At 43.1% G+C, this 14,951-nt stretch overlaps 1 protein-coding gene across 1 annotated transcript in view; it reads right to left on the bottom strand.

The window, feature by feature from the left end:
* Positions 1 to 276: 276 nt before the first annotated feature.
* Positions 277 to 14,951, bottom strand: part of PDPR (pyruvate dehydrogenase phosphatase regulatory subunit) — a 29,363-nt gene continuing 14,688 nt past the window's right edge. Inside the window, exons 10-19 of the mRNA XM_067302689.1 lie at positions 14,446 to 14,570; positions 12,642 to 12,797; positions 12,406 to 12,539; positions 11,855 to 12,003; positions 10,392 to 10,504; positions 9,904 to 9,998; positions 9,165 to 9,254; positions 8,719 to 8,901; positions 6,713 to 7,811; positions 277 to 658 (exon numbers count right to left, since the gene is read on the bottom strand). Coding sequence (XP_067158790.1) covers positions 7,407 to 7,811; positions 8,719 to 8,901; positions 9,165 to 9,254; positions 9,904 to 9,998; positions 10,392 to 10,504; positions 11,855 to 12,003; positions 12,406 to 12,539; positions 12,642 to 12,797; positions 14,446 to 14,570 — 1,450 coding nt within the window. The 3' untranslated portion in view covers positions 277 to 658; positions 6,713 to 7,406. The remainder of the gene's footprint in view (positions 659 to 6,712; positions 7,812 to 8,718; positions 8,902 to 9,164; positions 9,255 to 9,903; positions 9,999 to 10,391; positions 10,505 to 11,854; positions 12,004 to 12,405; positions 12,540 to 12,641; positions 12,798 to 14,445; positions 14,571 to 14,951) is intronic.

Below are 14,951 nucleotides of genomic sequence, written 5' to 3'. Positions count from 1 at the left end.
TCACACGCGTATGGGAGGACAGTGTTGAAGTTCTCCCTTTTCACCCCACCACTGATTCACCAGGCTGAAAGAAAGAAGTTTTGAAAGGAGATGCAGGCAGAGAGACCGAGCAGAGCCAAGGCTTGCTCCACCTCCCAGGTCACACTGTTAACGGCTGGAGCAGGGAGCCTGCGACAGGCCCAGCATCCCTACAGAAAACCATCCAGACGACCACACGGTTTGGATCCCGATACACAAGGCTCTTGAGTAACAAATTGCCAGTCAAATTCCAGCAGCAAGAGTAGTTAAAATGCCTCTTTATTAATATACAAACCTAGCAACATTGAAGCCAACCAAAAATATTAAATGAAATAAAGCATGATATAAATACAGCATATATAATAACATGGCCTCAGCGGACAGCAGCGAGCTCACCCTTATTTGTGCGCTTGGGAACAATTGTCCATGTCCCCTCCCCAAAATCAAAGCAGCTTCTGTCTCTCCCATAAACCCCTTCCAGTTCAAACCCAACAGAAGTAACGCTACTGCTCCTCACAAAGGCAGACTACGCGGCGCAATATTGTACACTTGAACATTTCTTCGATCCCAAAGTTCAAACAGATTAAAAACCATCACTGCATTGCTCAAAATGATCTGTTGGTGTTTGCTTGCCGAGACCCTGCAAGGGGAGAGGGAGATGTTTGCAGTGGATGGGGAAACATGTTACTGAAGTTGTTCCTTGCTCTGTCCCCTCTCAGTTACATCAATTGCACAACATTCACAAGCGTAAGGCACTAGAAAATACTTTCACAGGTTCAAACTCCAGTTGTTCTTAAAATTTATGCTGTAGAATATTTTAGAAGTCCTCCCAGCCCTTCAAAATCAATTCTCAGGAGACTACTAAAAGCATGAAAGGACTTTGGGCAAACAAAATTAAGGTGCATCTGATACTCAAAGTATCAGCTGAGAAGGGCTGTCCAGCGCTGCATGCAGTTCGCAAGTTGGCAGTCTCTGCTCAGGAGACTACCAACCTGCGTTGGACACCTGTCAAAGAACGGGAAGCACCTCTCCCACGTAACTTGGGTCTCCTCCAAAACCGGCGGCGATGGCAGCGGGAGCTGTCACACATGCACAGCCAGGAACAGAACAGAAAGTGGCAAAAGAAAGCAGGCTGTCTTAAGAAGAGCAGCAAGGAATTGATCTGGGCCACATCTTGCCAACAGGGGTTGTCCCAAACTGTTAGCGAAGAGCCACAAAACGTTATCATCATTCGGCTGCCTGGAGGCAGGAGGCAGTATGCTCCGTAACACAAGTATGCCTGCGGGCCCCAAGTGCAGCTCGCACCATTTGCCTTGCAGAAGGTCATACACGATCGGATACCTGCCCTGCTATAATTCTGGCCATAAGAGATGCAAGAGAATCAACAACTCTAGGGAAATTCATCTGCCTCAGATTACACTGCTGCTGTGGGTATAAAGGTATAAGTGTAACTTGTCCCACTGTGGGAAAGCCAGACTTGGGCCTTAGGCAGGGAAAACTATTTGCAGCATGGAAGAAAGCCCAACTGTGCCACAGAGAAAGGCTGAAGTTTAGGACTTTTGTATCTGCAAAGAAAATGGAATCAATCACTAGTTGGGCTGGCCAACAACTTCGAGTAGCTGCTAAACTTGTCGCAGCAGCAGGCATCAAGCATCTGTGTGGGAAGATCAGTTGTTATCAGTATGAACAAATTAATAAATACGAAGGTGAACACCTTTCTTAAGTTATAATTGCCCACTCCTCTTCCTGAAGGTATCTTACTTTTGGAACAAAGCTGAGTTTGTCATACCTGCAAAGAAGTGGCATGTTTTATACCGTCACTCAAAAGCAAACCTGACATTAGCCATACGAAAGAGTTTTAAAACAAACAGGAGATAAGAAGTCTCAGAGTCATCTGAACAAACACTAAGGGCAACACAAAAAGATCCCCACTGCTGAAAAAGCCTCAGCTCCCCCATTTGCCGACTCAGGTCTGCAAACGTTAGCTAATACAGTAAAGAAAGCATTCAAGCAGAGAATTTTGTTTCCTTTAATGCAATGAGACACTCATACTCTAAACCAACCAGGGCTTCTTCCTTTAAACAAAGGATAAAACCCACTACAGCATGAGCAGTATGCTGAATAAATACATTTCTGGAAAAAAAGGGAACATGTGTCAGCACAAACAGCTGCACAGGCACAGAAACGGTGTGTTTAAACGGGGTCTCCCAACTGATTTATTTCAGGTCAAGACAAATTCCAGTCTGCAGATGAGCAACGTACTGGAAAATTAGCTTCCACTCTCCCCAGTATGTTCTCAAAAATATCTGCTGACATTTGTATCTGCTCTGCACGTTCAGAATACAGACCTTCAGTAAGAAATCAAATGGCACACACGATCAGTGCACAAATACCTAACCTAAGCTTTAAGGCATTTACAAATATTTAAAGTTCTTCCTCCCTCAAATGCAAAGACTGCTCTTGCTGAGGGTTAAAAGCACACTACAATTACAATGTTTAAGAAAAGTTTAAAGTGCAAAGAAAATTTCCAAATGCCTTTTCGAGACAGCTTGAAGTGTTCTGATGACATTAACCCCTTCCCCCCCCATCCCTGCTTCCTGCCTCCATGTTTTGTTTTGTTTTTTAAAAACCCTAGCAATGGCTTAAGGAAAAGGTAGTTTAAAACAGAAATACATCCCAAACTGGGCTAAAATTAACCTGACCAGGTACTATAATAAAATCATTTGGTACGACAAATATGAAGATTATGAACTTTCTGCTCACCTTTACCAGTGGTTAAGCATTCTGTTTTAAAATAAGAAAGATTCAGGTGTTTGCAAGCAACCTTCTTTTTCAAACAAGGAAACCACCTTGCTTGTAAAGTTCTGCACAAAAAGCAGACATTTTGGGTAAAGTGGGATGGAAGCTGAAGGCTAGCTCTGGGCATGCAACTGTCGATGCCGTACCTTTGCAGTTGGACACTACTTGCAAGAACGTGCCAGAGAGACAAGTGCTTCAAGCAATCTACTGCACAAACTCACCACTACCTCCAGTTTGGCCTGATTACTTTCATCTGAATGAAAAGTGATAGTGGGAAACTTATGTTGGAAAACAAGCGCCGCTGTCATTCTTGTTTCCTAGATAACACTGTCCTGATTCCATCTACAATCATAGCTATTGCTCAGTGTGTGTCCAGCACTAAGTCTGTAGAGCTTTGCAGAGAAACATGCGCCCTGAGCTGGAAATCGTGGTTGGTAATCTCTCCGAGACTGGTCTCAAGTGGTTGAGGATGAGTAATGGACAAAGGATGCAACTGCAATCATGCCTCTCCTTCCATCTCACCTCAGCTGGTCTCCATCCCCCTGCCTGCTTCTACTTGGCCGTGCCCTGCTCTCAGGGGGGCAAAAGGAATTAATGTGCTCAACTGGCAGACGAAGGACATTAGAAAGGTGTTAAGGACAGCAGGAAAATATCAGCACAAGAAGGAAGGGCTGAAAAATGGAAGCGTGGCCTATACAACAGAAGGGGAAGGGAACAGAATGAAAAGGTTGAGGCTGTTAAGAAGATCTCTTTTTGGCACCCCAGAGGCCTCTCTTACTGTGCCTGCACAGCTGGAGAGGCTGCATGGTGGACCGAATCAAGTAACTGATATGATTAACAGAATTTCCAGGTAACTTTTCACCTCGACCAGGTCTCAGTCCAGCTTCCCGCACAATGAGTTCTGCAGGCACCGGGAAAGAGGTTTGCAGGGTAAAGCAGCTCGGAGCAGGGGCTGCTGGAATGGGTGACAGCAGCCACAAATCCATGTGGGAGTCAGGACACTGGTATCTGCAGCATCCAAAAGCTGAAGAGCTTCAACTTGACACAAAGAGACAGATTTAGAGCAAACCTGGCTCAGATGATGAAGCACTAGGTAGAATGAAGAGGGGAACCTTGCTCACAAGAGGATTTACAGCAGCACGGGTTGGAATTAAGTGGTGTTACAGGAAAAGCAACAAGGGCTAAGACAGCTTGAACGCTACAGTAGGAAGGAGGAACGCAAGCTTGTACCAAGACTTTGAGATGAAGTGAGAACCTTCCCTCCTTGCCACAAAATAAAAAGAAGAAACTGTCCCCTAAGTCATATCAAATCTGCACACTGGGAGTCAGCACAGAGAAAACATGAAGAAACTAAGTCTGGCAAAGTTAGATGCGAAAATCGCTGTAATACACCCTCCTGAAACAGAAAACATCATTCCTAAATAGACGGCTTTAATTTTATCCTCAGATCATTAAATATGAACAATAAAGTCCTTCTCTAATACAGATTTTACTCAAATCCTTCAGCACCCACTCAAGGAATCGACAAAATACGACAGCTTAGGGAGGGATGTAACATTACATGAGTTATGTGAGGAACTAATAGGCACCCATAAATTAGGAAAAACAAGGAATACAACTGTTTGCAACTTAAATGATACTTCAGGAACAAATGGCTGTTACGGGACAGCGTGCTGCTAACTTTTCAGTTTGGTCTTAACTAGTCATAACCCTCCAGAGAACAAACTGAACGGTTTAAGCTAAGATCTCTCTCCAGTAGCTGCATTAAGTACTTTAGTTCGCCTCAGATATACACTTTATTTTCTCCTGAAGAACTATCATGCCTCACCAGTGACAACAAATGACCAATAAACTCTAATCTGAAGGGCTGCTCTAAGACACATCCTAAGGGTCAAGTATAAAACTCTTTCTTTGCTCTATCACCTCTTTCCCTGGATAAGGAAGGCAGAGCAATGTCCCATGTAAGAAGCTGAGAGAGGAGAATGGACAAGTATTTCTGAGGGACCTCGTGCATTATTCCCACATCACATGCTGGTAGAGTAGAGGCCCTCTTTGGTACACATACCAAAATAGTGGGATTATAACATCTAGGAGGAAGGACAGCAAAAAAGTGATTCTGGATTTTAACTTGTTCTTAGACGCCTTAGGAGGCTTTAGTTTAAACAGGGCATTAATCCTGATATGCCAGGCAACAATTCAATTCAGACAGCAGTAATAGAGGAATTTGGAAGAAATGACAATCAAGCTGAATCTCCACCTTCCATAGTCATGTGGTCATCTCTTTCCCGTGAGATCTCAAACAGCTATCCTGCTACAGTCACTGCATTTCAAAGGGAGGGGAATTTTTACAAATCAGTTTGAAAACAAGTTTGAAATCCTTAAAGATGACACACACTGCACAGGAATCCACTATTTACAGAGGAGAGCACGCTCAAAGAAGTGACATCCATGTTCAACGCACTGCATCTCCTGTCACCACACGCTTGAATCCTTAATTCTCTCTTCCTCTTACACCCCCTTCCCAGTTCTCCATTCCTTGGTTTCACAGCTTCTGTATCACACTCCATGGGGGAGCTTGTTCTGACAACCTATTATAAGGCGTAAAGGTTTTGGACTTTCACCTTTTCTGCCTTGAAAGCCATCCAACCCCCTTTGTATGCTGAGAACATCTAGCTCATAAGTATTGCATACTGACAGATCAAAGACTCAGCTCAAGGCACGATGTGAAGCAACTAAAACAGTAGAAAACAAACTTTATACAACAAGAATCTGGCAACGTCTTGGGCACTGATCTGCTCACATTTACCTTACTGATGCTCACCCATTCAGTGGAAAAGGAAGTGTCCAAAAAAGGTTCTAGATCACAGAGGAAAGAGCTCCCGTGGCTGACAGGGCAGACACCAGCGCAAGGCTGAACTCTAGACAGAAAGATGTCAGCTATGACAGGAGGAGAAAGACTGGGAAGAATAAGCAGGTGCCAGAGGCAGGGAAAATGTTCAAAAGATCTCTTCCAAGTAAATAAAGAGAATCTTTGCTTTTGATTGAGCTCACAATGGGAAGAGGGAAAAGGAAAAAGAGAGGTAAATCTGTGCAATACAATTTGCCTTCCCCTCCACTTCTTTGCCATTTGCCATCAGTGTTTCAATCAGGGCATGTTTTGACACCTTGAGAAGGGGTGAATCCCAACTGCACAGTCTGAAGCATACTCTACGAGCATGATGGCAAAGAGCTTTGCTGAAGGAAAGCAATTTAAAATCCCGCTTCTATCCTCAGGGCCTGGCACATAAACTTACTCCCTTCAGCTGAGGTATCACCAAGACAGAGAAATAAGGAGTGTGACAGATTTGAGGGGAGAAACAGGAGACAATTTCCTTGAGTCCTGCAGGAGTTACTGAGATGCTTTTTCACTCCCAGAAAAAGCACAGTGTTTCTTGCAATATTATCAGCACCATAGGTGAGACAAATGCTGGGTCTTTTGCTCTAATTTCAAAATAGCCACAGTCAGCTGAAAACACAAGATGTTGTTCCCCCCTGCGGCTCAAGTTCCCCAAACTAACACAAGTTTTATACGAAACTTGCGTTTGCTGCATGAACCTTGCCAGACAGGCTTGACCAGGTCACATAAACAACAGAGAGTGAAAGAGAATCCACAAAGAGACAGTACACCACACAGCTGAAACCGAAACAGCGTTTCGACAGTGCTATTAACATTAAAGACTAACATCTGGCCTTGTTAGAAATAAGTCCTTCTGCTAATAAAAACTCCAGAAATCCCCTTCCTTTATAGAAGTAAGACACACATGTTGATCTTCAGTTACGTTTATAGAAAGCCATTTAGTTTCAGGGACCCCCCACAAAAAACCCAATCTGAACAGTAACAACAAAAAAAACTTACCAGCACTACCGTCACCTCAATGACCTGATGATTAACTCTATTTGACTCCCTGTTAGCAAAAAAACGATGGGCAAACGGGGGCAGTGACAGGCCGGAACGTACCAAGACCTGTCTCTTCGCTGCTGCTCGCGCAACGCTATGTCTTGTGCCAGTGAGGTAGCTGATCGTTCTATTGCTGTGTGTGCCAATGCACTGACCCCTCTACAAAGTGACATGTGGAGAGCAAGGTGAAGTCACACGGAGTTCAGCCAAGGGGACAGGAAACCTGAACCACAGGCAGCAAATGCCTGCTGTTTCAAGCCTTCCACCAGAGAAGAGACAGAAAGGGCGCAGTCCTCAGGCGTTCACCTGAACCCTTCCCATCACCGTAAGGCTAGGGTCTCTGGTGTTCACTCCTACACAGGCTTCCCACTGTATGCTCCCGTAGACTTCTGGGTGCATGCTCAACACTGCCCGTCGTCCACTGGGGCATGGGGAAGCCTGGCAAGCGAAGGGTTGAAGGGGGGAGACATAGGGCAAAGGGCTGAGAAAGCTTGAAAATTAAAAGTTCTAAAATGTACAAAATGTAACACACTGGAAAAGTTTAAAAATTGCAAGACAAGAAAGGAGATGAAAGAAATATGGGATGAGGAGAGGGACTGAAAGATGATGGCAGAAGACTCCAGCTTGGGAAAAGGAGTGGGTCTAGTCAGCATTACTCCCTCTGGTAGCCACTCAGTTCCATCTCATCCTTGCGGCGACGGTGCGTAAAGAGGGAGCTGAAGGGGTAAAGCTTGGCTTTGGCCTGGAAGCGCTGTCCAGCAATGTCGATCTCGTACTCGCCCTGGTTGATGAAGTCAGTTGTCACCACCAGCTCTTCTCCTGTTTTCTCATCAAAGTGCTGCACAAAGCCAAGGCAGACATGGCGCTCCAGAGTGTAGCTGTAGGCACTGCTGGTGGTCTTGCCCACGTAGCGGCCATTGCGGAAAATGGGCTCCCCCCACCAGGGCCAGAGGTCCATATCTGTGTCATGGTCCTCAAGAATGAACATGGTAAAGCGCTTGTACACACCATTCTGCTTCTGCTCTAACAATGCTTCCTGGCCAATGAACTCCATTCCCTGTGGAGAGAAGGAAGCATCTGCTGATGAAAGGAACATGAACTGTAGCAGCTGCTGCTGATTGACACAAGGTAACTTAAGCTTGGAATTCATGCTTTCTCAAGACAGGCTGCTTCTGTATGCAAGAAACCCAGCTCAGACAGAGGTTTTCCAGCCATGCTTATTGTTCCAGATGCTAAATTGTATTAAAAGATACCAAAATATATTTTTGAAGTGGGCCTTTAAAAAATTCACTTTAGTTTTCACCACATTACTGGCTCCAGAAGCATACTATGTTTTAAAAATTAGAGGAAAACAGTAATAGTGTATGAAATTTGTATCCCTAACCATTAAATTTTCTTCTCTAAATTATCTGATGCAAGCAATTGCTTTGGCCGGTGCAAAGATGCGAGAATGAAGAAAATAAGCAAGTAAGAGAGATGGCACCTGCCAACACAAATAAGCAGGATACAACTCCACGTTGTTCTGTGTTTTAGTAAAAATAGAGAATTGCTACCCGTGGTGCCTACTCTCGTATGTTTTTGACTTCATCAAATGCCACTTGGTGCACAAGCTGGCTTTTGCTCCATCAAATTGGGGAAACAGCTGGAAGAACCAGGAACTCTGAGCACTTACAAGCTGAACAGCACTCTCCACTCTGCCGAGCTTTCTGCACATCAGCAACACAGAACATGTTACACAGCACGGAAACGTGTGCTGCAGAAGTGGCACAAGAAGCAGGAAGACAATGTTTTTGCTATTTCTAGCATCTTTATAAAGTAGTTAAGTACTTCACATAGCTCCTTCACAAAAGAGATATACCCCCTTAGATGGCAATCTTTCACTGTAGTAGTCCTGCTCTCCTGCCCACCCCCCTTCTGCACTGGCAGACCCCACTGCAGGAGTTAGTGTCAGGTTTCCACCATACCTTTTCCAGCTTGACCTGGAACTCACGTCCACACTCCATGGGAGTGGTGAAGGCATCCAGATCCTGGCCCCAGAACGCAAAGAACTTCTCGATGCGAAGGCTGCGGAGCGCATAATAACCGGCATTCCGAATCCCATACTTCTGTCCCATGTTCATCACCTCATTGTACACATGAAGGGCGTACTGTGAGGGAAGGGTAAAACACAGGGCTGCAGACAAACACCAGGAAAGAGAGACAGCATCTAACACACCACCACTGATGTCCTGCCTCTGCAGCACAAGAGGTCTGGCCAGTCAGAATGCTGTACAGAACATGGAAACCCTCCTGCGTGACTTCTCCCCTTGTAAAACGAGACATTTCATTACCCTGAGTCAACTTTGAAAGTGTTACTCATTATGCACTTACGGAACTGCCTTAAGTAGCTACAGCTACAGCGCACTCTTACCTCTATAGGGATATAGAGCATGAATCCAGGCTCTCCTGTGTGAGTGATACTCATCACGCGGATTCCATTAGCATAGCCCACGCTCATCTCCTGCAGAATCAGAGGGGGTGAAAACATCCAAACTGGAACACAGCACAGAGATCCAGAAGAAGCACAATCCATCACACAAACCACACTGACCAGCCCTTTCCCCTTCCTCACTGTAGTTTACCACTGGCCTACATGCAAAGAATTTAAATCTAAGAATACAAACAGTGATACCACATTATTCAGACTTCATAATCACTTCACGACACTCAGCAGTAAGCCTTTGAACTAGGCCAGGACAAAGGCTTGTATTCTTAAGACAAGACAGAGGTTGAATAGATATCTGCTTAGCCTTTTGACATAACAGGAGACAATGACTCCATAGTCGCTGATCCCAGCTGCCTCTCTGACTGATAACTTCATAACTGATTACATGCAACGTGCCAAGACATCAAACAGCACCAAGCCTACTGCGCGCAGAATACTTAAAACAACTTCGTATTCACCTGTATGCTCAGCAAGTAGAATCTAAAGAGAAGTAGTTAAGCAAGTGAGCCCAGTGAGCGCATTACCAATTTAGCTCAGTTAACTGCAGTAAATATGTATGTTTTTAAATTCACCTCTGACTACCCAAAACAGAATGCTTTCCCTTCTCCCACCCATGCTTCATAAAACCTAACAGGGTGAGGAGAAAAGAAGCGCAATTACTCACCTTGCAGAAGAGAGAAGGAAAGTGTTCTGGAGTTATCGGGGCATATGACAACTCTGACAAGACATCCACAGCACGAGGGCCGATCAGATTGAGAGCTAGAAAGAGGAAGGTAGGGGTGTCAGGATGAGAGTAGAGAGGTCTTACCTAGTCTCTGACTTGCATATATTCTTGCCCCAATTTCTATCGCTCCTTGGGAAGCTGTGTAGCTCATGCCGTTTACTGAAATAATAGGTATGCTTACATTTAGGAATGAAGGAAAGAGTCATGGGGTTCGGTTAGACTCTTCTGACAGTCTGCAGGAAAGAAAAGCTGTCTTACAGTTTGTGCTTTCTAGGAGGAAGAGTCTGAATTGCTGTCTTCATCCAATTGTTTGGAAAAGAGACTCAAGCACCACCGTAGACACATTAAACAATTAACTGGCATGCAGCACAAAGCAGCATTTGCGATTTCAGGCTGCATAATGAGGCCCACTTTTGGTGATTTCTTACCCGTGTATTTCCAGGTCACATCTTCCATGGCTAGGCTGCTGTTGCTGGGCAAGCGATTCTTCAACCAGGCCCAGCAATGGACTTGCTGGTCAGTAGGGGAAATCATGAAGAAGCTGTAATAGAAAAATTGAAACCCAGAAACTATGAACAGACAGCCACAAGATGATTCATTTCATTCTTTACCAATGAACTACTGGAGCCATTCAGCAACTTCCAAGCTAACGTGAGACCAAAAAAAGCTGGTTTGTTATGACCATGACCAAAGGCCCTCTGGACCAACGTCATCGCAGGCCATGACAGCAAACCCCAATCTTCAAGCATCAGTAATAGTCTGGTGACAAAAAGGGAACAGAAGTACTAGGAATGGACTGCAGGCAGTTCTGAAGAGCCAAGGGCGTCCCAAAAGTCATAAGCATTTTGCAAAAGTATTGGCAGCTCTTCAAGACCAGAGGCTCTGGCTACTCTAACAGTCAAAACAGAGCTTAATTCTCAAAACAATTTCTTGTTTCAGCAAAAATCTTTTCATACACAACAGTGACTATGATTAACAGCTTCCCAAAACAGAACTATATTTGTTATGTGAAAATGACAGTTATTTGTAGTACAACTCTCTACAGTATCTTTCATATAAACTGTGAGCTACAACATATTATTGACACAAACAATACATCTCCAAAAGTGATTAACAAGAGGGAAAGCTGAGAGTTTCACACTGAGTAGGATGATACTTTTAAGCAATACATGAATATAGACAGAAGAGGAAGAGAAAGAAAACCTGTTTCTAACAGTAAGAGCTGCAAAGGAGAATGCTTTCACACCAACATAGTGAAAACATGCATAGAAAATGGGCTAGAGAAATAAAACCAACACTAAGCTGGACTATGAAAAAGTTTTTAAAATGAGTAGACTTTTATTAAATTGCCAAGAGAGCCCAAAACAGTGAGTCTAATGATTAGGTCATGCGATCATGTTAGAGAGCACAAACAAGAACCATGAGAGTCTGCAGAGCTGAGAATCAGAGTAACCACCCTGTAATGCAAGTTGAAATAATCAAAAAGAAGCACCTTCAGCATGGAAATCCAATGAGAATATTGCCCAGGAGCCAATAAGCAAACATTTTCTTTGCATATTAAATGATTACATACATTAGTAAACACTAATGACTGAAAACAATTTGCCTTTTCAATTGAGAAACATTTGAAGGCCTACAATTTTGTAGAAATCTATGTTTTATCTGTAGTACCAGAAAAAGGTGCATTTTTCCCAATAATGGTAAATTCAGGGGCTCCCTCTCTCACTGGGGTTACTGAATTAGGAGTGCAGGTAAAGAATCAACACTTTTCTTGAAAGCAAAAGATTACTACAGGGGGAAAAAATAAGCTAATGATCTTCCTTAAGAGGCTCTTAGAGGCTCTAACATCAAAAGGACGAGGGGCAGATAAAGATGCTGTGCGCACACCTACCTGCGTTTGTTCAGTCGTGCTATGCTGCAGTCATTCTCATAACCCCCTTTCTCGTTAAGCATGCCTGTATGCACAACATGCCCAACCGGCACATCCAGGTCATTTGAGAAGAGATACTGCAGACTCTCCAGTGCCTGGTCTCCTGTGGACTACATGAATCCAAAGGGAAAGTCAGACAAGCTGTCTCAGCAATATAAATTCACTGGGGCAGTTTAAGATGGCACCAAAATTTTGGCCCAGATTCTTTCAATTCATAATGACTGACACTGATGGCTCAAGCTTAATAGGATACAATGGTGACGGAGTGTCAAAGCTTTCCGAAACGTCAGTCCAATTCTTTTTTTAGACTGAGCTGGTATTTCTATAAGTCCTAGACAGACAAAAAAAACCCGATCTAAGCTAAATATTGTGGTACAACCTGGATTTGGTCATACAGCTTGGCTTCCTCCATCTATCCTCAATAGGACATACAGCATTTTAGGAAAGCAGCTGATAGCAAACAAAAGGCTGCCTTTACGAGGCTGATGCTTTGTCACTTCCTAGGTACTTACGCTTATTTCAAACTTAGTAAAAGATGACATGTCAATGACACAAACTGCTTCCTTACAGCACTTCACTTCTGAACCCACAATATCAAACCAATCTGGTTTGTAAAAGGTTTTGCTCTGATCCAAATCCAGCAGATCTAATGTAAAGAAGAATCAAAGGGACAATTCATAAACTTAATGAACTAAGAGCTCACACAGACCAATATGGATGCACTAGGCAGAGGAAAACATGATCTCACCTTTCCCAGGGGGGACAAAATATTTGACTCTCTCAAATCCATGTTTCTCCATCCATCTAGCTCCCTGTGCATCCAGACGGTCATATAACGGTGAAGTGCGCAGCTGCCTGCCAGTCTGGAAGTCCCAACGGGGAACTTTCAGATCACAAATGAGAGCTGCAATGGTCACAAAGATTCATTATTAGGTAAAGTGATTATTTTTATCTAAAATTTTCTTCCAGATACCTATAAAGAAGTTTACTAATATCTGAACCATCAATGAAATTCCTTCAAAACAATTCCGACTTTCCTCTTTTATTTTTGGAAATCAGCAAATCTGTTTTGATTCATTTATAGCTATTCAAAATCAGAGTAATAATATGTGCACAGAACAATTACATTTGACAAATACTTCTGGTCTCATGACAATACTGTCAAGATAACTTAACAAAACTCTTTTTTCCCCCATGAAACCATGCTGACTAGTATTAATTATTCCTGGTTCTTCACTGACAGCATACTGTAGCAGCCTCTGATCATTCTGACAATACCAACACTATGGCAGACAGCCCACTGCTACAAGGACCATCTAATTCAGCTTCTTTAAATATTGGCAGCTCAGCTCTTTCTAATTCTAACCTTTTCCAAATGGCTCCTACACCTTTTCACCTAATATATAATATTCTTATTTAGAAAAAAAAGTTACACTGATAAACATTTAACATCCTCCCTGGTTACTACTAGGGAGTAAAATTCAAGGATACTTGAATACTTCTTTATAAATGTTAAGATTGTATTTGGATCTCCTTAGGTCAAAAACTACTTAAGATTGAAGATGAGGTAGCTGATGAGACGAGATTGAATACTTCTACTGTTTTTGCCTCATAACTAATTATTTTATTATCATTATTTGGTATTGGATTGGTACTCCTGAAAAAGTGGGTAAAGGGAAGTATGGATTAGTATGGGAACGTAACACCAAAACTGAACACAGTACTTACTTTGTAAAAGCTAGAGGTTCTGTAGTCATCAGAATCAAGATTTACTGAAAAGCAACTGCAGAACAATGCCAAGAGGAGTACAAAGTGATTTTTTAGGGAGGAAGGTCAAAGCATAAGATTGTTTTGTTTCCTGGATATATCTGGTCTAAGAGCTTTAACCCAACTTCTCTGCTTTCACCTGAACACACTTTTACTGTTTAGACTTTGTGTTCAAGTAGCTGTTCTTGTTTTGCTACTCAGGGTGTATTTCATACCTTCTAACAGAAGCTCAGAAAGAAGTGTCCAGATTATCTTAGGAAAGATAATCAAACAGGAAGAAACTAAGTTTGGCTTTAGACAGGGACAATGACATCTAAAATCTGTCTTGCAAGATACGTATCACAAACTGATATGAGAAAGCAGAATGTGTCTACCAAGACTAACTGAATGATTTAAGATAACTGGATTACATATTGCTAAGTTAGACACAACAGTATTTCCACATTGTTGTGATGTACAAAGTATAAGGATGCTTGAGACAGCATAATATTCCCAGTTAAGATCTTGATACAGTTTTATTAGGCTGGAGTCCAAAACAACTGTGCCCCGTACCAAAGGCAAAGCACATAAATAGAAAAAAGCACTGTACCAACAGCACCTCTTTAAGATTAAAGGTTAATAAGAATGCTGCTAACACATCAAGACCGTCCTTTCCCTTTCTCCTGGGAACAGGCTGCATTGCCACAAGGGAGGCCAAGAGGAAGGAAAATGGTTCTCAGAAAGACGAAGGCTGTCAGAGGGGAGACAGTGCAGCAAGTACTGCTGAATACAGAGACCTCACTTACGCATTACTTCCATCACACGGTGACGGAGGAACGTGCGGCTACTCTGAAGAGTACCAAAACGTTTCAAATCCAGAGGCCAGACGTTTTCTGATGGATAACCATTTACCATCCACTCTGCCAGGTACCTGGTTGAAGTAAAGAAAGACTGAGATATTAGTCAATGTCTTACGAGCAAGAGTCTAGTTTTGAAGCCCAGAAGCAAGGCAATTTGGATAAAAGAATTTCTTGCAGTAGGGAGAGAACACAACTAACACGATTTTCTAAACACTAGTAGAATCCGGAAGATTTCCCTTTTATAAAACCCATCCACCAGATATCCAAATTACTAATCTCCCATTAAGATGAAACACACAGGGAAGCAGGAAGTTAAGGACACATGGTAAATGAAGCCAGAGACTGGACATGTAGCCTGGCTGCCACGTTGTCAAGTCCTCAGGCTACGCTACAAAAGGGAGCGCCGAGTACGTTTAAGTTGGAGTTAGGAGGCCGACTGCTTTGTCATTTTT

This window comes from Apteryx mantelli, chromosome 10, assembly GCF_036417845.1.
Source record: "Apteryx mantelli isolate bAptMan1 chromosome 10, bAptMan1.hap1, whole genome shotgun sequence".
NCBI classification, from domain to species: Eukaryota; Metazoa; Chordata; class Aves; order Apterygiformes; family Apterygidae; genus Apteryx; species Apteryx mantelli.
The sequence above is the reverse complement of the archived record's forward strand: the minus strand, read 5'-3'. Positions and strand labels throughout refer to the sequence as shown.